The 23,553-nt window shown below is 45.4% G+C and overlaps 1 protein-coding gene across 1 annotated transcript in view; it reads right to left on the minus strand.

Annotated features, from left to right (window-relative positions):
• Positions 1–226: 226 nt before the first annotated feature.
• Positions 227–23,553, minus strand: part of LOC111156704 (coagulation factor XIII A chain) — a 161,929-nt gene continuing 138,602 nt past the window's right edge. Inside the window, exons 13-15 of the mRNA XM_022517741.1 lie at positions 21,436–21,596; positions 8,077–8,213; positions 227–1,962 (exon numbers count right to left, since the gene is read on the minus strand). Coding sequence (XP_022373449.1) covers positions 1,809–1,962; positions 8,077–8,213; positions 21,436–21,596 — 452 coding nt within the window. The 3' untranslated portion in view covers positions 227–1,808. The remainder of the gene's footprint in view (positions 1,963–8,076; positions 8,214–21,435; positions 21,597–23,553) is intronic.

The raw sequence follows: 23,553 nt of genomic DNA on the forward strand, positions 1-23,553 counted from the left end.
AATACATTTCGTCCTTTGATGAATGTGGCTAATAAAATGAAAAGAGAGCAGCGAGGAAAGCTAACTGTGCATGAGTACCTATTAAAGTCATTTCCTTTAAAGGAGAAATGCTTGCTTTCCTAGCCAGGGTAGGTCATCTACTGCTAAGGAAGGATGGTTTTTTGACCACTTGTGGTTAGTAGTATGTTGTGTTGAAAATTAAAAATGTTCACTTTTATGCAGATGCAAACACAATCACATCAACTTTATTTGAAGCTTTGATTACATTCTCGTTAATAAGCATATAATTACATTAAGCCAGTTTAACCATATAGCAACGTGCATTTCATTTTAAAATTGGGTATTGGAAAGCTCGGCAAATGCTGGGATTATTAATTACTTAATAGAATTAGATATAATGCACATAAGGAGGTGACCAGCAGTCCTCATGGATCGCTGGTTCCCAGAAGAGTCTCAAAGGCTTAGAAATGTGGTTATGCAGATCAGAAAAACTCATTCTAGCTTCTCCCACTTTGTTTTTGTTTTTGCTAAGAATCATACCTTAGGCATATTGATAGATAATTTTGATCATAAATCAGCCTTGCAAATAAACAGCAGGTGGCCTTGCCAGTTGGAACCTTGGAGCATAATGCAAATGATGTCAGCATCTTCTGTCATTGGGTCTGCGTTAGCATTGGCCACTTGCATGATGGTGTCTGTATTACCTTTTAGTTTCTGAGTCCTAAGCTGAGGTGATATGAAGGACATTCATATCACATGAATGATATGAAAGACAACAGGGAATTAGTGGCTGCCCATATTTCTATATGTCTGGCCACTAAGTCTGCCAGATTCTTCAACTCATAGGGCTTATTCTCTCTCTAAAAATGTACCTGGGCTGGCATCAATGTGCGAAGGAGATGATCCCAGAGAGACAGATGAAATATAATCACTAATAAAAGAGACCAATTCCTCATTTTTCCTGTCTCAAGTTAGCCTTGTTACTTTCTAGTCCTGCGGCCCCCAAAGAGTTAAAGTTAAGGATATTGGTTCCTGCTGATCAGGCCACAGTGTGACACCTCTTATAGAACACACCATAATACTACATTATTTAATAGATCTGGGTATTGCACCTGCTATCTTATCTCCTCTTAGGTGATTAACTTTCCCACAAATGCAATTTGTTAATATGGGGCCACATCTTCTCACAAGGTAAATCTGTGAAATTTGGCAGATAGTTGTTTTGCCGCAGGTGCAAGATGAAAGACCTTGCCCTGGCTTTGCCAAGAAGAAAAATGATGTTGTTCTCAATATCTGGGAAAAATAGTCTGACATAGAGCGTAGAACCTAATTCCAAAAAGGGAGTATAGAATTCTAGGGCCCAAATCATGTGCTTCTCTACCTTTTGGGGAGTATATTACCTCCAAAAGGCTGAGTGGGAGATCAGAGTCTTGTTTTTACGAAACCAGGTATTGAGCAAATCCCCTTGTTAAGAGAAGTCCTCTGATATTTGGAACTGCACCCATTTGTGATGATAAATGATGACTTTTACTCTTATGAGCTATGAGAACTTAATTAGAGCTTAATTAAGGCTAATGCTCAGAATCCTTTGGAAGGTGGAGTGATTAAAAACTAACTTCCAGATTGAATAGTCACACTGAAAAGTAGTCTTTGAAATACATGGCATCTCCACTCTAGGGCCCCTCGTAGTCCTGGCTGAGTCTCCACACCTAAGTTAAAGCAAGAGCTGACTATTTTTTGCATTAGAATTTCTTTAGCCAAGACTACAAGAGGCCCAGTACTCAGGTCCGTCTCAGCTCCCTGTGCATTTATGCAGAAGGTCGTCTCTGAATCTCCAAATCCAGCTCACCGTACACGTGTCTCAGGGTGTCACTGGTCATGCTGGCTATCAACTTCCGATGGCCAGACACCCAGGGTCGACACACTTCTTCCCATTGCACGGTGGAGTTGGGCTGTATTTCACTGAAAGGATGACAAGGAGAGGAAAGGTTTTACTTTGCAGAGAGGCAGATCCAGTTCCCCACCTTAACCAGGAAGCAGTGAGAACCCCTGCTTCCATCACATGCTCTTTTTCTCTCAGTTGATGGTAGAGGAGATAGAAGGGCTGGTTTTACCAGTTCCAACCCAAGTGAGGTCCCTAGATGGGGATGTGCCAATGACAGACTCATTGGGTCATCGTTCCTTCCACTTGGGTGCATCAGCTGGCATCTGCGGCCACGCAGTAGATATGGTCCATCCAGTGCCTGGTGAAGGGCTGAGTCTCCCACCAGGCATGAGTCACCTGAAGTCTAGCTTATACCCCAGCCTCCACAGTAGCCTCATGAATGTGACTGATCTTCCTGGGCTCATTTTGGGTCATTCTAGCTCCTTCCTGAATTACACTCCTATCTGAATCCCCAGCTCCTTTGCTGAGGTCCAGATATTCTAATTGGTTCTTGCTAATCCCTTTGGGACAGAGCTTGTTCCCAAGCCTAAGACCTGGAACATAACCGTACCTGATGCCAACGGATGGAGTGTGTGCATGCTCCATAATTCATAATCCTGTTTAACCACCAAATTGGATCCCCGTGCCCAAGCACCTGTCTGCTATTCAGTTGTATCCATTCTGATAATGGGGCTGGCCTTTAATGGTTCTGGTATTCTCGTCTCCCTCTGCAGCCTATGCTCTGAGATTTTCCTAAGCTTCATGGCCAAGCCCACTCCAGTGAATGACTGAGATCAACCAGGGTTGGGAAGATTTAGGCTTCTCTGGGGTGCTTCACATGTATTACACTATGGAAGCCTCAGGCGGAAGTTACATGCAGGTTTTACATGCATGATAGTCCCTCGAGGTAGGTACCATTTGACACACTGAATAATTAAGAAAAATGGAGGAATAAACAAGTGAAGCAGTTTTTCCAAGATCACACAGCTGTGAATGGGCGGAGATGAGATTTGGAGCCAGGTTGTTCTGATTCCCAAATCTATGCTCTTTCTATTATTGTATACTGTATTTCATACTATAGCCTCCATGAAGATGACTTTTCTGATCTCTGTGCTAGCTTTTTTTTTTTTTTTAATAAGAAAGACAGATGCCCTTTTATTCAGTACCAAGAGCTTCTTGCAGTATTGTTCATAGAGGATTCCTGGTCTCTGCTTGCTGATCCTCAGGAAGAGCATGTAGTGGGTGGCCTTGCTGGGGATCTTGGGCCAGCACTTCTCTGGGAGGACATTAGGGAGATGAAGGGAGACCACCATAAGTGCCTTAGACAGAAAAGGGACCTGTTTTCATGGGGATTACTGAGGCACAGCAGGTCAGAATTGGAAAGGACTTAGAAATCACTTAGTCCAGCTACCTCATTTATAGGCAAAGAAGATGAGATCCTAAGGAGACTTATGGAATCTTCCACATTCATAGCCTGATGGCCCAGACCATGGATGAACAAAAAAGTGCTGGGGAAAATGAAAAGTGTACTCATGCTTAGATATGAGGAACATGCTGTGCAGAGGAATTCTGTGAGTACATCCCTAGTGGAGGGTGCTTCCTACTAGTACCATGGAGGGACTGAGGGATCAAAGGAGCTGGGGATGCTGTAGCTTCAGACTGGAGTGGTGGTTGGAGGGGTCATGAGGGAGGGGAACTGCCAAAGAAAGTCTGGAGTGGTTCAAAGGCCTCAGTGTGTGATCCCCTATTTGCCCTGAGGGTCCAGGACCATAGAGCATCACCTTAAACACAGCCAAAATTCAAGGAGAAATGGGGGCCACATACCTGTGCTTGACCTATTCTATGTAAAGTTAGAACCCCCAAATTTCCTCAAATAGAGCTAAAACGATATCTATTTTAGATGGCAGTGGGTGTACATCCTCTGGGATAGATTTCTAAACCTTAGAAATGTAGACACTAAATAACAAATCCCTTTCAAACTCTTCTACCTTTGTTCAGTGAATTGGGAAAGGCCTCTAAGGCCTTGGGGACTCCTCTCTTTGGAACGGCTCCAGGCATGGACTCTGCCACTGCTGGTCTAAATGTCTCAATTAATTTGGTATTTGCTGATTCTCTTCTTTATTTTTGTTCTTTATAAATGTGGTTCTATAAATTATTTTCACCCATTATATAAAAGCCAAACTGGGTGAAAAGTACACACATATAACCTAGATAGGTATTGTTCAAACTCAGTAAATTGATTTTATGATTCAAGGGTTGAAAAACATTGACCTCATCATGTGTTTCCTTGCCTATAAAAGGCAGATGCTACAGAATATTGAATAGAGTTTGTGAGCACCTGGGTGGCTCAGTTGGTAAAGTGTCTGCCTTTGGCTCAGGCCATGATCCCAGGGTCCTGGAATCAAGCTCTGTATCGGGCTCTCCACTCAGCGAGGATCCTGCTTCTCCTCTCCCTCTGCCTCCCACTCTGCCTACTTAGGTTTGCTTGCGTTCTCTCTCTCTCTCTCTATCAAATAAATAAATATTGAAAAGATGAATAGAGTGTGGAGAGGGGTGAATTATTATTTGTACTGCACTTAGAAGCATGGCATATATGGCAATCGCCAAGTGTCATTTAGATTTGTATTACTGTTGTTGTTGCTATAATTACTATTATTAACACAATCACCCTTGTGGTGGTTGTTTCCTCTGCCTGAACTCTGCAAAAGAACTAGGAAAATAAGTTCCTCCTGCCTGATTGCAGAGAAACAGTTCTTTGTCCTCAATTTACAGTGATTAATTCAATATAAATACATGTTTTAAGATATTTATTTCTCAAGAGCTGGGCTATTTTTACCCTGATCCATTCATTCTTTCTTCCCTGGTTTCCCCAAGTGATCAATCAGAAACACTTTGCAAAATAGTTGTCTTGCTTCGGGATCTGGCCTGGGGCCACGTAACGCAGGTGACTACCTCAAATAGAAACTATAATCCCTGAGCTTCACTTCATTATTGACTCCCACTCATAAACTCAGCCCCATAATAATATTCACATACGTATCTCATACATGTATAGATGTCTACTCAAGACTATCATACAAAGATACTCATACATGAAGATGCACATGTATGTCTAAGTCTGCGTTTATTCATAAATATGTCCAGAAAGAGAAAAGAATCACTCACTCATATTGGTAAGTGGAGTAATACTGGAATAATCCTATTTGCCTGAGGATAGATGTTGTGATAAATGGTTCTCAGTTAATGTGCTGAGCTATCAAGATACACTGGTCATTTATCATCTTGAATGCATACAGGCAAATGGGATTATTATTACAATAAACTGCAACTATCTATGGGTTGTTCTCCATGTGTTTAGCCCTCAGCTTCTGTCCTACGAAAGAAACGCAAAATTGTTTTAAAAAAATCACAAAGTCGGGGAACTTTTCTCTCGAAATAACTTACTGAACCTGATCATTTTTTAAAGACAAAAATGAATCTGGAAGATGAATTATTTGATGTTCTGGAAGTATCAAGTACAGAAACTTGGAAACTGAGAGTCTGTGGGGGCAGCACTTTCAAGCATCTGAGATAGGTGGGAGGTGGTGGCAGAAGGCAGGAAGGTGAAGCATCTCGGAGCAAGTTGGCTCATACCCTGAGCAAAAAGTGAAACACCGCTGCTTTCCTCATTCCTAGTTCAATTCCCTATTCTCTAGCTCTTGCCTTCCAGGACCCTTGCTTTGAGCTTGATGCCCTTTGTCTTCTAAGGCCCTGACAGGACTATGGGTGATTCCCTTGACTATTCAAGATGTGTATCCTAGAAGGGAATACAATCTTGTGAATGATTCTGTTTCTACACATTGCTCTTTTTAAGGGTCCAAGTTGTTACATGGATCTGTCACTCTTAGATCAGATCTTGGCAGCATAGGGTACCCTGGAGTGCTTATAATTATCTGACAATATGGATGTGGGTGCTGGCTGGCTCAGGTCTTGGTTGTGAATGTGTGTGCTGGAGTCAGGAGGAGACAGGGTAAGTAGTGCTCTCTCCAGAGTCCTAAACCCACCCTCGATCGTAACTATTTTCCCTCTCAAGTTCTTTCCAATTGTTGACAGTCTCAGAGAAATAAAGCTACTCTTGCATTGGAGAGATCCACCCCCTGCATCTGGATTCCCATAAGAGATTGAGGACCTTGTTTTCTGTCTGTTAGCTATCTGCCATGGCTGTGTTGGAAGTAATGACAAACAGTACCTTAAGGAAGAGTGTGGGCAGGGCATTTGCCTTGTGTCCATGTAAGGGCTGGACTCTTCCATCCTTTCCATGATTCACTCCACTTTGCCCTACTGCAATGTCAGATATTACCCATAAGCACCTGGACACTCCACCCACTTAGAGCCCTATGCATCCCAAATGGTGGGTCATTCCACTGTGTGAAGATTAATCTTTCTTCTAATACACAGATTGTCCCTTTTCATGCATTGGTCTGTGATCAAGGTGGGGTTTTTGCCACAGCCAAGGTGTGCTGGTAGCAGGAGGTTCTAGTACCCGCAGATGAGGTTTCTAGGGTTACCGCTTGAGAAGGAAAAATTGGATGCAGCAGTGGGTTGTTCTGAGGAAGAAACGTGTTTCACTTTGGCTGAGTGATTCTCGCATCTGATTCGAGTGGGAAGGTGTGAGAAGGGGTGAGTGAGGCTGTCGTTTCTGATGAAAGCAGGGCTATCACTGCTGACCTCTCCCTCTCGCTAAGGATGATTTCTAATTTAATTCTTTTTTTTCCCTTCAACGTTCTTATTAGCACAGGAAGCATTGTTATGTTTTGTGCTTGCATTTTTAAAAAAGCACTCAAATTATTTTCCCTGTTGTTTATTGCATTCATGGACAGCAGGCATCTCTTGGACAATGGGATTGCAGAAGCTGTGAACACTGTAATTTGAAAGAAATGCAGAGAGCCCTTAGTGGGCAAATTATTCTTTAAAGGCATTCCGGAAGGGGTGAAGGAAGCCTTGGCCTGGTCCCACAGATTCAGAGGGGGTAATTTCCAGAAAGGGTGTTAGGGAGATTCCTAACATATCTCGTTATCAGGCACTTTCTACAGCCCTCCACCTCCCCTTCCATGCTTCAGAAGTTCACCCCACAGGAAATATGCTAGACTGATTGATGCTGACAGGGACTTATTTGTGGTAGAAATGAAAGTATTAAGCCTCAAAGATTGGGATCCATTCTGGGTGTCACACTTTAAGAGCAGCACAGATGACCTGGAGTATGTGGGAAAGCGGCGGAAGCTAAAGCCACATTAGGGGTCAGGAGAGGGTTAGAGAAGATGTGACAGTTGTTTGCAAATATTTCTAAGGCACCAGATGGAAGAGAGATGGGCTTTATTCTGTGCTGACCCAAATGACAGAATTAGGATCACCAGGTAGGATCAGAAGGTAGAATTGTTTTTGAACAATGAGAGCTACCTGACTGTGGAATGCGCTGTCTTGTTGGGGTACACTCTTTGTCAGCAGAAGTCACAGAAGCTGAGCCACTATAAGGCACAGTCTGATGGGACTAGATGTGAAAGAAGCAGTCCCATTCATTTTATCACAGAGCCTGAGGTAGTTATTGGTCCCCTAAATAGAAAACCAAGTCTGAAATTCTTTAGGCTCCCCTTTATTTTACAGAAAGCAACAGTTCTAGAATGCTTGTATCAGGGAAATCTGGAAGGTGGGGCTGGAAAGAAAGGACCCTTGAAAAGGGACATCTTTCAGCATAATATCTGACACAAACTAGATACTCCATGTATATTAGTAGAATTGACACCTGAGGAGGTGGTATGGCAGAACGCTTGAAACATAATTTCTGAATCAGCCACCCTGAGGCTGAATCTGGGCACCTCTTATAAGCTGTAAAACTTGGGGCAAACCAGCTGACTTCTCAAAGCCTCTGCTCCCCAAAGGGTGATGATAATAGTACCTACCTCATTAGGGTGGTCGTAAGGATTAAATGATGGAAATGCCAGCCAAACCAACCTACTTTTACCCCCTGACTCCTAGAAATGGCCAATAAGAAGGCGGCAGCTTCTCAGACATATTCATCAGGTATTAGATGTAAGTTTGGAAAAGACAGAGAAAGCTAAGCCATCCCACAGTCCCACGTCCCTTGTCACCTTCTCAGTCCCCAACCCACACCTTACCGGAACATCTTCCTCCTTGGCTTCAACACTCCAGGACCATCCAGGTGTATCCACACATTCCTCAGAGTTTCTTTTAGAGGATTGGTGAACTCAACTGTCACCACCATGTCAGAACCGACCATCCTGGCGCCGCGGACCTAAGACAGGAGTTGGAGGAGAATGCAACTCATTAGCAGCACATAAAATCTTTCTGTTCTCCTGTGTCCTTAGCCATCTTCACTTTTGCTGGTTCTACAGAATGGTTATTTTCTGGCAATAGAACTTGTGTGATGAGGATAGCTGATTGCTTTGACTGGGGGATACCTATTGAGACAAAGATGGAAAATTACTAATTAGGATCACACTCTTTTCCTCATTATAAAAACCACCCTAATTAGAGCTCAGGTTAATAGCCGTGACCACCAGCTGCTCTTTCTCAGCAGGAGGTAGAAGTGTATTTGGTGAAAAGCAATACATTTCCATGGTGAGGGTGGCCAGGCAGACTCTGCTTCTGGACAGGACTCAAGTTTCCTGCCAGCACACAGGGGATTCCTGCGTTCAAGAGGAAGAAAATGCTCCAGGGGGGCTGAGCCTTCTCACCTTTAGGTACACTAGAAAGAAATATGGCCAAAGAGGGAGTCTTCACTGTGGAACTTGAAGAAAAGGAATTTGGATACTAAGATAGGCAAAAAAAGACTTTTCATCTGCAGTTACAATGTCTGAGTCCAACAGAGTCTAAGCCCTTTGTTGGCAAGTTTATCTATGACAAGTCTCAGAAATATCAGGTATTTGGCAAAGGATCTCATGAGGTGGCCAGAGTTCAAGGTCAGTTCAGCACTTGTAGTGGGGCCTTGGGTGACTTCCTCAACCTTTTTGAGATTCAGTTTTCTTGTCTCTAAGACTGGACTGACATTCTAGTGGGATCATTGATGTGAAATGCTATTATTATTTGCTCCTAGGCTATGTTTACTAGGTTCCAGGAATAGTACGCTTTCCCGACACCAACACAATGAGCTGGAAAATGGCCATGTGGCTCTGGGGTTGGTTGGTTTGTTTGTTTAAGAGATAATCTGTGCCAAATGGATAGATCCAACTAACTTCTACATAACTTGGGAGATAATAGTAATAGTAATAGTTCCTACCTTGTGGGTAGAATGGGATTATGCATACAAAGCAATAAACATGCTGTAGGACACAAGGCAAAAGCCCCATACTTTATAGCTCATACTGTTTTTGGAATAGCAATGCTCAAGGTAGGTTGTTTTATTCACCATGTATTTAGTGTACTTTCAACTCCAACATCTAGCCAGTGCCCAGCAAATATTTGTGAAATTAGGTTAACTTCTTAACAATGGAATTTATTGACTGAGTTTCCTATGTAAGGACTCAGCCATTCTTATACCTTATTTCTTTAAGTGTCATATACTATAGAAAAAAATCATGTGGAAATGAGCCTTTCTTATGAACAGAGGAAAAGAGGAAGGACAATTCCCAGAGAAAAAGACTCTCTGACTGACTTTGCAGTAAAGAACAAATCTTCATGGGCTTTACTCTTTGAGACACAGTTTGTGTCTAAATTTACATCTATGGAATTTTAAAAATCTAGGAGAAAAATGAAAATTGCACCCAATTCTCCATGTTTATTACATTCAAATCAATATCTGCTGGGTGGGATGTGTGGAGTGGTAGGGTCAGAAGGATCAGGTGTAGAACAGACAATGATCATGGTGCTGACCACAGCATGTGTCATCAAGAGAGCACAGATCATAGGCTAAGTGGTTTCTCCAGTGCTTCGCCAGTAGTCTTCAGCCTGCCATGCATACAGAGTCACCTGGGGAACTTTAAAATCACAGAGGTCTAGGCCCACTCCCAAGCAATTAACTCAGAATCTCAGACGGAGCCTGTAATAAGTTTACTCTAAGCACCCCTGTTGACGTCTAGGAGTCAACTTAGAAAAGTGCTCCCTAGGTGAAAATCTCCGATATAGAAAAAACACTTAGAAGACAAGCTGAAATTTTCACCCCCCTTCCCAGATGTCCCGATTCTCTCAATATATACGTTGGAAGTACAAAAGTGCTTTATGAGAATACTCTGATTTCTCTTGGTTTAATTTTTGAGTGTGGCCAACATATTTTTCCTAAGTTGGCAATAAAATTTCAGAAGACTTAGATTTTTAAATATGTAAGATAAAGATAATATTTACAAAATCTGTCTGAATTGGAGAAAGTGGGGCTGCTTCAGAGACCCTATTGGTAAAAGTCTGATCACTTTAAATTCGGGGGGGATATTTTGTAGCCATCTGCTGTCTTCATGGCATGCTATTATAGGTATGGACAGAAGCCCCTTACAAAAATCTGGTAATAGCTACTGACCCTTCCTCAACACAGACACACAAATACAAGACACATACACCCCTCACGTGTGGTTTTTGGGGATTCATTACAGACCCAGAAGATCTATCCATGGACCTCCCCAGGTTCATGGGCTGCTGGTGAAAAATGATTTCCACGTGTGAGGCTAGCTCTACAGGAAAATTCCTGCACTGTGGAAAGCAAAGTGTACTTTCCAGGTCACTTTTGACAGTGTTGGGGAAATTAAGTGTTTGAAAGTCTGGCCTCTCTCTGTTCTTTGGGTCTTCATGGACAGGCTTTAGATTTGGCCATGATTCGAAGATTAAGCCTTCTCACATAATGCCGCACCATGCCTAACCAGTTTCCCTTCAGATGTTATTTCTGTAGCTGGCTGCTTCCATGGGTGTGTAAATATTCCCTGGGCTTCCCCAATTCTGAGTAGGCAGGAGGCCAGGGAGAAGTGGGAGGGTGAAAGGAGAGGTCTCTTCTCAGGTTGTAGAGTGTTTCTTTTGCAATTAACAAAGACTCAGTGTCCCTTTCCTGACATTCCTCTCCTGCACCCAGAATGTAAACATCCTTTGCCTGACTATTGAGATGCTAATGAACCTTAGAGACTCAAACCAGCCAAATAGAAAAGCCTGCCTAACAGTTAACATCACTGTTTCTGTGTGGGAGACTAAGTGGAGATATGTTCCTCCCTTCTTTTGAGGAAAACGGACATAGTATTTTCACAGTACGTGTTGATTGAAGCGAGGCGCCATGCTTTGGTATCTGCCAAATGCTGAGAAGACCATTGTAGATGAAAATGTCCAAATCTAGTTCTTTAAGGAACCCACACTGTTCCCTTTTCTTTAATTCTGTAAAAATAATTCCCTATATTGTCATTGTATTTCTGAATTTCTTGCTCTTGCAAGAAGTTAAACAAAGGGAGCCTTGAGCAATCCAGAGAAGGTTAGGTCAGGAAAAAACTTTTATATGTACTCACTTATGAGAAGAGTAGCCATTACTCAGTCCAGAGAAAAGGATAAAGTGTATGTCATTCTTCATGACATCAAAGTCTCTTCTATGTGTTTGATAGTCCTTATTGTTTTCAGTATTCTATTTAAAATATCTTCTTTAAAATTTTTTTAAAAGATTTTATTTATTTATTTGTCAGAGAGAGAGAGAGAGAGAGAGCAAGCAAGTGCACAAGCAGGGGGAGCAGCTGGCAGAGGGAGAAGCAGGGAGCCTGATTTGAGACTCAATCCCAGGACTCTGGGATCATGACCTAAGCCAAAGGCAGCCACTTAACTGACTGAGCCACGCAGGCATCTCTAAAATATCTGTTTTTAGGGCACCTGCATGGCTCAGTCAGTTAAGTGGCTGCCTTCACCTCAGGTCATGATCTCAGGGTCCTGGAATTGAGCCCCACATCCAGCTCCCCGCTCAGCAGAGAGCCTGCTTCTCCCTCTCCCTCTGCCTGCCGCTCTGCCTACTTGTGCTGTCTGTCAAATAAATAAATAAAATCTTTTAAAAAAATCTGTTTTTAAATATTGACTTGGATATGATGCTTTCCTAGTTAAACATTCACCAATACTGACATATTGAGCTCTTGTCTTTTGTAGGACTTCATGATAATGAGAAACTATTTTGATTCTTTGGTCAAGGAGAAAGTTACTGATAGGTGCGCGCGCGCGCGCACACACACACACACACACACACACACACACGCTGATACACACTCTTTAATCCTCACAACCCTATGAGGTACATACTATATGAGTCTCTGTTTTCAAGAGGAACTGAGGCTCAGGGAAGTGAAGTAACTTGTTGGAGTTCACATGGAAGTAAGAGGGAAGACAGGCGATCTGGTGCCAGTCACTGCTCAACCACACCCCCACACGGACTTTGATTGGTATCCCTGATAATAGCACCTCGCATAATTTTTAGTGTTCCTTTAGTAATCCAGGCTTGTGTTTCACTTACATTATCTTGTTCCATCCTCCCTCCAGCCCTCCTTATGGGCTTGGGGGCAAACATTATCATTATCTTCATTCAGCTGACATCAGTCTGACACTTAGAAGGTAATCAAAGAACCCAAGTGAACGGCGCTCGTAAACTGGCAGAACCCAGTGAGCAATCTAGGTCTTTCTGACTCCAAAACATTCCTCTTTAAGCCCTACATACACTGTCATCTCTGACAGCAGAGAGGCAAAAATAGTGACTTTTTTCTGATGGAAGTAGCTGCTTTATCTTCTGAAATCCACTGATGAAATCATTCACGATATTAGCTAAGGCTACCATTAAACTTCCAGGTAAGCACAGTGATTATAACCTGACCCTGAACTAAATTTGAAAATGTATGTATAACCCAAGTCTTTGTTTTTGACCTCATGGGGGAAGAGAATCTGATTCTTACGCCAGAGTAAAACATGACAAGGTAGCCCCGGGGCCTTGACACATTACTTGACGATAATAGGATTTTCTATTTAAGGTAAAGATAGAAATCTAATTTTAGAAAATAACCGGTAGCCTGAACAGAGTGGGATCATATGAAGGTAGATAAGATTCATTATTCTTGAGGTTTTACTTTGTATATATGTTTCTTTTTTAAGATTAAATATAGCAAACGGGGAATGTATAGAAAAAAATATGTCTTAGGCACTCCAGTTAGCAGTGATTTCTCATTTTTGTTCTCAAATACAGGTCGTTCAGTAGCTGTGCCGAGCAGGGAAATGGAAATGCACACTTATAGTGGCAGGGCTCGCTCAGAGACCTCGTCTAGGATGTGCTCTCTTGGCTGATGGAGCATGTGCACGGTCTGCTCCTCTGTGACAAACAGCCATGAATGGGCAGAGAATCAGCTCCCCGAGCATGGAAAACCATGGCTGGTGGTGCCCCATCTGGGAACCTTCGGGGTACATAGGCTACACCTGCTCAGAGCCCCCCAGAATGGGACCCGATAGACTCACATCCTTGTTTTTCTCCACAGATTGAGAAGACAGTGCCAAGGGGGACGACTGCAGTGGGTGGGACACAGAACAGGACCACAGTCGGGGGGAGCTGAGGGAGTGCTGCACTCAGGGTGTAAAGACCAGGGGATGCTGCTGTGTGTCCTCGGACCAAGTCCTTCTAACTCTCTGGGCCTTGTTTCCCTGTGTGGTTCTTGGGAGGAAATGTGAAATCACCTGACAAAGCATATGAAACATGGCACTTATTGAATCTAAATGCAATTGACGTTTAGAGGGAGAATCTTAAATGGCCAGCATGACCACGAGAACTTCCTCACCCATAAGTCCTCTTCTGCGGAAGGACAGATATGGTTTCTCAGGTACTGGAGTAAAGAGCCACAACGAGAGAAGCTGCCAGCCTCCACCAACACTTGAAAGAGAAGTGGAGAAGCTCAGGTCCCCATGCCCACCAGCCTCCCTGGTGACCTATGGTCCTCCTGGTGGTCCAGACATGCAGCAGAGTCATGGAGAACCCAAGGGAGGTTGGAACGGATAAATGTGCTTGGTTGGTGACATCGGAGGGTTCTATCGGTCAGGATTCAGGAGACAGAACACAGTCTTTGTTTTCTTCCTTCCTTCCTTCCTCTCTCTCTCCCTCCCTCTTCCTTCCTTCCTTCCCTCCCTCCCTCTCTCTCTCTCTCTTTCTCCTTCCTCTCTTTCTTTCTTTCTCCTTCCTTCCTCTCTTTCTTTCTTTCTTTTTTTTTTTTTTTTAAAGATTTTATTTGTTTATTTGACAGAGAGAGATCACAAGTAGACAGAGAGGCAGGCAGAGAGAGAGAGAGGGAAGCAGGCTCCCTGCTGAGCAGAGAGCCCGACGCGGGACTCGATCCCAGGACCCTGAGATCATGACCTGAGCCGAAGGCAGTGGCTTAACCCACTGAGCCACCCAGGCACCCCCTTTCTTTCTTTCTTTCTTTCTGCCTTTCTGCCTTTCTTGCCTGGCTGGAAAGTTTCAGATGTTTACGCTGTCACAGAACAAAATGATTTACCCAGTAGCTGCCATGGGGGCACTCATTCCTCAAGCAGTTCTGCAATTTTACCTTCCCTCCAGGATAGAGGCATGTGAATTGAGATGCTGGAGGAGCAGGGCTCAGGCACTCCCCATGGCAACCCTCTGCTTTGCTCTCCTCTGGTTAAAATAGGGGCTTTGGGGAGCATGAGCAGAGGGGGAATGGAGAGGATTCTACATTTAACCTCAGTAAGACTGCTGAGTTCCAGTGAGGAAAAACCAATAGTGTTTCAAATCAGAGCAGATGTGGATGTGAAGACAGTGCTGGGGTTTATCTGTGCAAGTTAGGCAAGGGCACCCCTTTTTCGGGGCTGATGCTGCTCCCTGTATGGTACAGCAGGTGGTGAGTGGGTTGGATTTGGTTTCCTCCCTGCATCCCCCATCCCCAGGCTGGGTTATCTGCACCAGTGTTGGCCTGCAGTGGGGCCTGCCCAAAGGAAGATCTCAGCACACTCCTGGGCTGGAGGAGGGGGACACTGGGGACATTTCCTGTGGGACCTGTGTGGTCCTCAAGGCTGCAAGCCCAGAGGACATTCTGCATGTTGATTTCTACGAATCACCTCCCCTCATCGGCCCCTGAGTTAGAACAGCCAACCTGAGCTAGAATAGAGCCACAGCACTTCTGGAGCTGACTGAGGGCAGCCACTGCTAGAAGGGAAATCAGCAGTCTCTCCCCATTTCAGAGAAAAAGTCAATAAAAATGTTCCCGGTGTTGAGTTTTTCTCTGGTATTTTTTTTTTTTTAAAGCATTTGCTACAACTTATTTACAGAGTGCACACCAAATAACTATTTGTTGGATGGATTGAATACCTGAATGTGTAAATGTGTGAGCGGCTAGAAGGGAGGAATCAAAGGGAAGGAAACTTTCAGCCAACGGAGCAAATAAGCAAGGAGCACATGCCTGTTGCGGTCTTGCTTGCAGGGCTCTTGCCCAACACCTAGTGGGGACTGGGCCCAACTCGGGGTGGGAGGAGGCAGGGAGCCATGTCAAAAAAAGCTTGGAAACTCTCAATTGTTCTCATTTTGAATGCTTAAATGATTTTTTCCTTTAAATTTGGGGGCACCTGTGTGTTCATGGCTGTAATTAATTTTTTTAATTTTATGTTTTTATTCTAATTCCAGTTAACATACAACGTGATGTTTGTTTCAGGTGCACAGCGCAGTGATTCAACACCAACACCCAGTGCTCGTCGAGACAGGTGCGCTCCTTAATCCCCATCACCTGTTTCACCCAGGCCCCCACTCCCTCCCCTCTGGTAGCCATCAGCTTGTTCTCTATAGATCAGAGTCTGTAGGTTTGTCTCTCTCTCTCTCTCTCTCTCTTTTTTCCTTTGTTTGTTTGTTTTGTTTCCTAAATTCCACGTATGAGTGAGATCATATGGTATTTGCTTTTCTCTGATTTATTTTGCTTATATTCTCTAGCTCCATCCATGTCACTGAAAATGGCAATATTTCCTTCTTTCTATGGCTGAATAATATTCCATGATACACACACACACACACACACACACACACACACACACCCCACATCTTCTTTATCCATTCATCAACCGACGGACACGGGCTGCTTCCATGTCTTGGTTATTGTAAATCACGCTGCTGTAAACATCAGGATCATGGTTGTAGTTTTTTTTTAATCACACACAGAGGAAGTGGTTATGTTTTCTCCTAGCAAAACTGTCCCTAGTTCATATGAGGAAATTAGTTTTTTCAGTGTATTGTGATGTCCTATAAAGGCTGCAGGATGGGTTCCACGTGACAATACTACGGAGCTGTTTTATAATGGCACTTGGATGAGTTCGTTTCCCAGATCCTGAATGGAGGTCTTCTGAGGAACACGGGAATGCCTCCTCTCTCACAGTCTCATGCCGAGCACTGTAAGAGTGGTCTCCTTCCTGGGCATGTTCCCCAGGGAGCAGAGCACACACTGCACACCCGGGGGTCAGAGTCGATGCCACCAGGTGAGGTTACGTTTGCTCTAGACCAGAGGGCCACATGCTACCCAAAGCAATTCTCAGGGGTGCGCCTGCTGGATTCCCAGGCACACGGGGGACCGGGCATGGAGGGAGGCAGGGGATATTTATCAGCAACTACCAGGTCCTGGTGTGGGCTAAGCATTCTCACAAGCATCCCTGACGTTAATGCTCACAACTTGGAGTTTTGCATCGGATTGTACTGAGTAATAACTAATAATTATCTATGATATTAATTAAAAGAGTAATTATTATTAATTAAAATAAGAATGAATAATTAAGTGTTAATCATTCTACAAAAGTGGGCTCAGAAGTTCAGAGAGACAATGTGTGTGAGACGGAGAGAAAGGAAGAGGAGGGAGAGGAGGAGGAGGAGGAGAAGAGAAAGCAAGATGGCGACCAGGTGTGAGTGGTTGAGTATGTGCTATGATTACCATGGTTTCTTGCTAGACTCTTTATGGGGATTATTTCAATGATTCCTCCCAGAAACCCAACCAGGCCAGGACTCTTATCGGAGCCATTTTATGTAGAAGGAGGTCAGTAATTAGCCCAAAGCAGCTCACATGGGATTACGAATTCAGGAGATCTGACTCCAGTCTTTGAAGTCACTATGCTGTTCTACCTCTCTACAGAGGGACTGCCGGTGTCCCTCCTGGAGTTCTCATCTATTTGGCTAAAGAACCTGAAAATCGAAGCCTTCACTGGTAATGGAGAACTGGAGAAATCCACCAGAACTGTTTCCACGTTACACACCACAGATTGCAAGCAAGCCAGTCTCTAGCCTGGAGAACAGCCAGATTCCCTCCACGTCCCCGTCCTCTTCAAAAAGTAGCTGTTCACTAAAAATCAAAATGGTGAATCTTTTCTTGACTTACAGCATCTTACAACTATCAACACATGAGAAAAACCTCCATGTCTGATTTAATAAAACATACTTTTCTCTTCAAAATATTTTGATAGCACAGATAAAGAGCTGCGTGCTCATTAAAGTTTAATGAGTGTCTCTCCCTGCCATTTTCCACATGAGGATCAGACACTATGACTCACACATGGGGGATGCCAGGGGTAGTTAACTGGGAGCACCATTTAACCCAGTCTCAATCTCTGTTTTCACAGGGACACATGCAGCCCCAGACGGGGTACATTAGGGTATAAGCACACGTCCGCTGACCTTCCTGCTTTGAGAGTGACATAGGTTCAGACAGGTGGGAGCAATAGCGCTTCTGGTTGATCTTTATTTGCTCTAAAAAGGGAGGGAGGTAAGGATAGGGGCACACCGGTTGCCAGGCGACTCCAACCTCAAGGCAAAGCTGGGGTCTCCCAGAAGAGGGCAGTGCCTTGGACAGAGGTTTATCTTCATTAGTCTCCTGCTGACTGCCTGGACTCCATCCAGGGCAGGCCTTCTAGATCTTTCTGTAGACTGCCTACCACTCTCCTTGCTTTTGCTCCCACTTTCTCTAGCCTCTGGGATGGTCTCTGCACCCACGCCTACAGACTGAGATGTTATCCGTTCATTGAGGATTGTCTACTGTTCTACCACCTTGAGTTTTGGTGCCTCGACCTGATGTGATCTCTCCTTCCCAGAACAGCACACACTGTCTGTTAAGGCAGGCACTTTCCACGGAAGTTCTCATGTAAGAGCAATGCAGCCTTGGGGTTATCTGCACAGACTTCCAGTCAGAAAGACTCCATTCCTTCCCTGACCAGCACGTTATTATGGGCAAGTCAGTCATGGACAGAATAGTGACCATACTAACGACGACCCCCCGATGCTCAGTGTTTACTGCGTATGGGGCATACAGCTCACAACAACCTATGAGGTGAGTATGGCGATTTGCAGATGAGGAAAAAGAAGCTATGAGAGATTCAGTGATGCGTCAAGGCTCACACACATGAGAAAGTAGGCTTTGATCTCACAGCGTTTGGTCCCAGAACCCACGTTTTTTATCATGATGCTATCACCCACTCAGGGACTCTGTTTTCTCATCTGTAAAATGGAGACTGCAATAATGCCCACCTCTAGGATGGTCACATGGACTAACTAAGATAATACCAGACAAGTACAATAATCAAGAGCTCGGTGGCTTCTAGCTGCTGTTACTGTCATCACCACAGGCTGGTCTCATCCCTCTCCTGCCCCAAAGTGAAGGGTGAGATGGCCAAGTCCTCCTAACACTTTGTCTCTCACACAGGGTCACCCTGTGCCCAGCATTCCTCACAGGGACCTTGAGAGGGTCTGTCCACTGTGGGCCTGACCTAGGCTCAAAGAGATTGACAAAGTGTTCTAGTGTCTTCCTAGAATTCGGGGACGTGCATCCTAGGTAACTGTGGACCCCTTAGCCATTGTGCTTTTCTTCTTTCACGGCCTTTACCCCCTTGCCAGCTCCTGCTTTAGACAAGTAATTCAACCCTCCTCCCTGAGGTCTCCTGGGCCAAGGTTCATCATAACCTTCTCTTTCTCCTCTCCTCTCACTTCCTCCTTCCCTCCTCTTTCATCTGCCCCCTTCCCTCTCCCCTTCAACACCTTCATTCCCTCCTCCCCTCCTCCCCTCCTCCCCTCCCTCCCCTGCTCCTCTCTCCTCCTCCCTCTTCTCTCTACTCCCCCTGCTTCCCCCTCCTCTACCCTACCCTTCTCTTCCGTTTCCCACTTCCCTACCTTCCTTTTTGTCCCTCCTCTTCCTTCCTCTACCCTGCTCCTCTTCTCTCCTCCCTTCATCCCTCCCTTCCCCCCCAACTTCCTCTCCTCTCCTCTCCTTACCTCCTCTCCTCTCCTCTCCTCTCCTCTCCTCTCCTCTCACTCTCCCTGTTTCTCCCTTCCCTCCTTTTCTCTATGTCCTCTTTCTCTCTCTCAGTCACTCTCAGGACGATCATATCTTCAGTAGGCCAAGCAGCATCCCAGATCCCCGGCCCTGGAGCCAGAGTTTCTGGAACCAGGGCCTCTACAGCTTGGTGACATCTGGGTGGCTGTTAGGCTGTGAGGTATTTTATGAGGAGCACCTCTTCCCTTGCTTGGATTTAGTTAGTCTCTGGGGTTGGTATGGTTAATGAGGTTAGTGGTTCAGGGGCAGCTGAGGTGAGGATGTTCCTGCCTCCTTTCCTAAACAAAGAGCACTGGGCAGCAGCCAGGATCTCCATCTCGCTCTGGCTGGAGCCCTGGTCAAATAGCCCCACCTCTAAGTAAGTTTCCTCCCAGGAACAGCATCTCCCATACCTTTATGGAAATAAAAATTAAAAAACAAAAACCCATAACTCTCTTAAAGGACGCTGCTGTTTCCCGAGTCACTCCACTTGTGGCCAAGGGAATTTCCACTCTGCGCCAGGGGAATTTCACTGCTCTTTAGGTAAACCCAGAAGACAACCAACAAATAATCTTTCACATTAATGATATCTCAAAGATGAAAGGTATTAGTTTCCTTTATACATCCAGTTTATTGTTAGTGGTGCAATTAAATTCTATCCTATGCTGTGGCTGGATCATCCCACAGCTTGGAGGGGCTCTCTCCTGAGACCTTCACAGGGACAGCGCATTGGTTCTTAATGAAGTGGGCCCCGCCTCTGGTGGGACAGGTCTCCCAGGGAGCACCTGCCATTGTGGAGGGACCCTGGTTACAGGTCGGGCACCTCTCGCTACTGAATGCCTGTCCTCATGGCATTGATGGCCCCTCTGGAGGAGCCCTATCCCACCCTCCATTTGCAGCTATTTCCTGTTCTGTCTGAAGACCCTGCCTGACCCCATTTTTCAATTATCTTCTCAGGCCTCTTGTGTGGATGATACTGTCATGGGCTGTGGGCGGTGCCTGAGGGGGAAGGCCTACTGATGACTTAAGCCTTTCTCAAAATGAAGGACTTGGGCTGTCTGGATGGGCACGGTCTGTCTGTGTTTGTGTAAGCCCTGGCCTGGGGTGACTCATTCGTTACATGGCGGTCCTCTCATGCCATGTGCACAGCACTAGACCCATTGACGGCTGCCCTGCTGAATGAATTAGCTTTACAAATGATTCATAGCAAAGGATTCATGAGACCCAGGGCTTACCGTCCCCCCACCCCTGCCACCTCTAGGGCCATTTAAGATATGCTCAACTTGGTAAACTTTGATCATTCCTTTAGAAGAATGATGCTTACCGTCTGTGCTAATATTTTTAATCACTTTTGGGAAAAAAAAAATTCTCCAGCACCTTGGAGTAAGGCTGACAAATGGTGCCCTACTCCAAGGACATGGATGGAGGCCTGGGTTTCTGCTCACAGGACAGGAAGGTGTCTCAGGATGTGGCTACTTATGGTGCCAATGTTCCTCCAAAGAGGGAGCGAACAGGTTGCCATATTTGTGTTCCATTTCCATCCGTCCTCAGCCCTTCTCTGTTAAGTTACTTCGAACAATTTGGGCAGAGATTTCTGGTGGTAAATGGAGTGACAACGTAAGAACTACTAGGCAAACAGGCAAAATAACCATATGGTGATAGAAATCAGAAAAGTGGTTCTCTTGGTGATGAGGGAAGGGGTTATTGACTGGAAAAGGCATGAGGGAGCTTTCGGGAGTGTTGGGAATCCTCGATGTCTTCATCTGACTGGGAATTGCCAAGCGTCCACGTATACACAAACCCACTGTTGCCAAGCTGACATCTCAGTGAGTGCCTCCTACTGTATACAGTTAGATCCCAGTGAACAAGATTACTGTCCCAAAGGCAGGCAGGACACAATCCCAGTGGTTTCCATTTCTTGCCATGCCTGACCCACTTTACTCTGGAGACACTGAAATTCTATCTGCATCCATTACACATCTTTATCTTCCTCCACAAGTATGTTTATACCCACAGGTTATATTTATATCTGCAACCACATCTATATATTTAAATCCGGAGAGGAGAGGAAAGTGTTATATGTGTGTGTCTATATATAGGGTAGTTTACTTCTTTCAAAGAACAGGAGGATCTTAGCCCCCCCCCTTTTTTTGGTTGAGCAGGACACACACACACACACACACACACACACACACTAAGTATCCCTGACTGCCTATCAACAACCTTGCTTTCTCCCTTGCCTGAGATGGTAAAACTGACCTTGATGACGAGCTGGGGGATGGTCAGCACGGTGGACTTCTGCTTGGCCAGAATATCCTTCGTCTCGTTGATACGTGCTGTGACGAAGAAATGCAGGTACGCTTGTTCCAGCAGATGGCCCATGTACTCGCCCGCTCTGATCAGCACCTCCTCTTTCTTGACTGGCAGGAGGAGAAACAAACACACAGGGCATCAGGACCTGAGTGAGATCTGCTTGACTTTGCCCAAGTGCCCCGTCCTCTTCCCCATCGGGATTCAAGGGAGCCAAAGGACCTCAGCATCCACCAGACGCACAGCCAAGGTGAGGGACGAAGACTCAATCGAGGACAAAGTCTCCTGCCTCTTGGATAAAACAAGAATGTGCTAGAAATTTAATATTCAAGAAAGCCTTACTAGAGAACGTGTCAATTTTTCCAAATGGTGCTTTTGCTGTTGTAAAAACGCAAAGCCATGACAGTCCTATTCAAGATGAAGGACACAGGGGTTTTAACTGTGGCTGTTTAGACTTGACCAGGGACAATCCCGAGATGACAGATATGGAGCTGTGAAACCCAGGGCCACCAGTCCATGCCCTGCCCCCTTGTGCAACAAGAAACCTCTCCCAGGCCATAGGCCACCCTTGAGCAGAACTGTCAACTACCTGAACCTTCTCCTTACAGCTCTTCAGCTTTTCTTTCCAGCTTTTTCTGTACCACTCTTACATGATTTTTCCATTTAAGACAAAGAAGCCTATGAAATCAGTTTTTACCTGAGGCATCCGGCTCTTTCCCATCCCATTCCTATTTGCAACATAGAGGACCTCTGTGCCAAATGCCTGTTTCCTGAAGTCACTGACCTTAGCTTTTCGGTGTTGAGGACAGGCCAGGGAGACTGGCACTTGGAGGCTGGGGAGTGGTCAAGGCTCCCCTCTGTTCACCATCTGGGCTGAGGGCGGGAATGCTATCTTGTGGCTCTGAGTATAACAGAGAGGTCCTGTTCGGCTGCCCTGCCCGCTTTCTCCATCACTCTCATTTCCCACTGCTCGGGATTCGGAGAGCAAAGAGGCCAACCTGGGTGATGGTGTAGCACCTGCTGCACCTGCTCAGAGTCAGGTGCTAGTGCGGCGTGGACTGCTGGCCCTGCAGGGCAATGCGTGGTCATGTCTCCATCCCCGTGCCCAGAACACAGGCTCTGCAAATGCTCACAGGATGCAACATCTCACCTACTGCTTCCCTGCCCCAGGTCTGCCCTTGGCCGAAGATTCCTCCTCCCTGTGGACGTTATTAAAGGGAATGACTCCCAGCGTCCATTGCTTTACGTGAAGGTGCAGGGCATAGTCAGTCCCCAGTGAGCAGTCATGAAATGAGGACAGGATACTGTGTAGGGCGAGCCGGGGCACAGGGAAGGCCCCCTGACTTGCCGGCCCACAGGCAAGGGCGCATCAGCACGCTCATCAGCGGCTTCAAAGCCCCTTCACAGATGAATAGGCACTGTGACGTCTCTAGTCCCCAGTGAAGTAGAGTTTAGGAGGCTGGGGTCCAGGCATTATTTTACAGGTTCACAGCTGACTTTAATGTGCAGCTGGGGTGGGGAGACATTTCTCCAACAACCCAGAGGGCCCCCACAGGATCAGCTCTGTAGAAGCCTTGGTTCATGTAGAAGGTATGGCCCTTCCCATCCAGGAGCTTGCTGCTCAGAATGTGGCCTGCAGACTATCACCTGTGAGTTTATAAGAAATGCAGGTTCTCTGACCCCCCACCCCCACCCCAGCCCCACCACCCAGCTCACTGAATTAGGATCTGCTTTTGAATGAGATACCCGTAGGATGCATATTCAACTTTGAGAAGCTCCCAGATTTAGGAGGACCTTGGCTTGAACTTGGCCCTTGAATTCTGCTTTTTTAATGACCTGTTCATATTGCCTTCTTTGGGCCTGATCCTGGAACCTACTTCCTCCATGGCTCCCCTGGAAATTAATTGTCCAGACACATAAGACTCCATCCCTTGACTGGATACAACCTCAGATGAGCACAAGGGGGCCTGTTTTTCATTCCCCCAGCTCTGGATGGATGGAGTGGCAAACGGTATGCCTTGAAGAACAAGTGTTTTGTCTCCAGCAATAATAATAATAATAATAATA

Source organism: Enhydra lutris, unplaced genomic scaffold, assembly GCF_002288905.1.
Source record: "Enhydra lutris kenyoni isolate GAN:26980312 unplaced genomic scaffold, ASM228890v2 scaffoldscaffold48, whole genome shotgun sequence".
In the NCBI taxonomy this organism is placed as follows: Eukaryota; Metazoa; Chordata; class Mammalia; order Carnivora; family Mustelidae; genus Enhydra; species Enhydra lutris.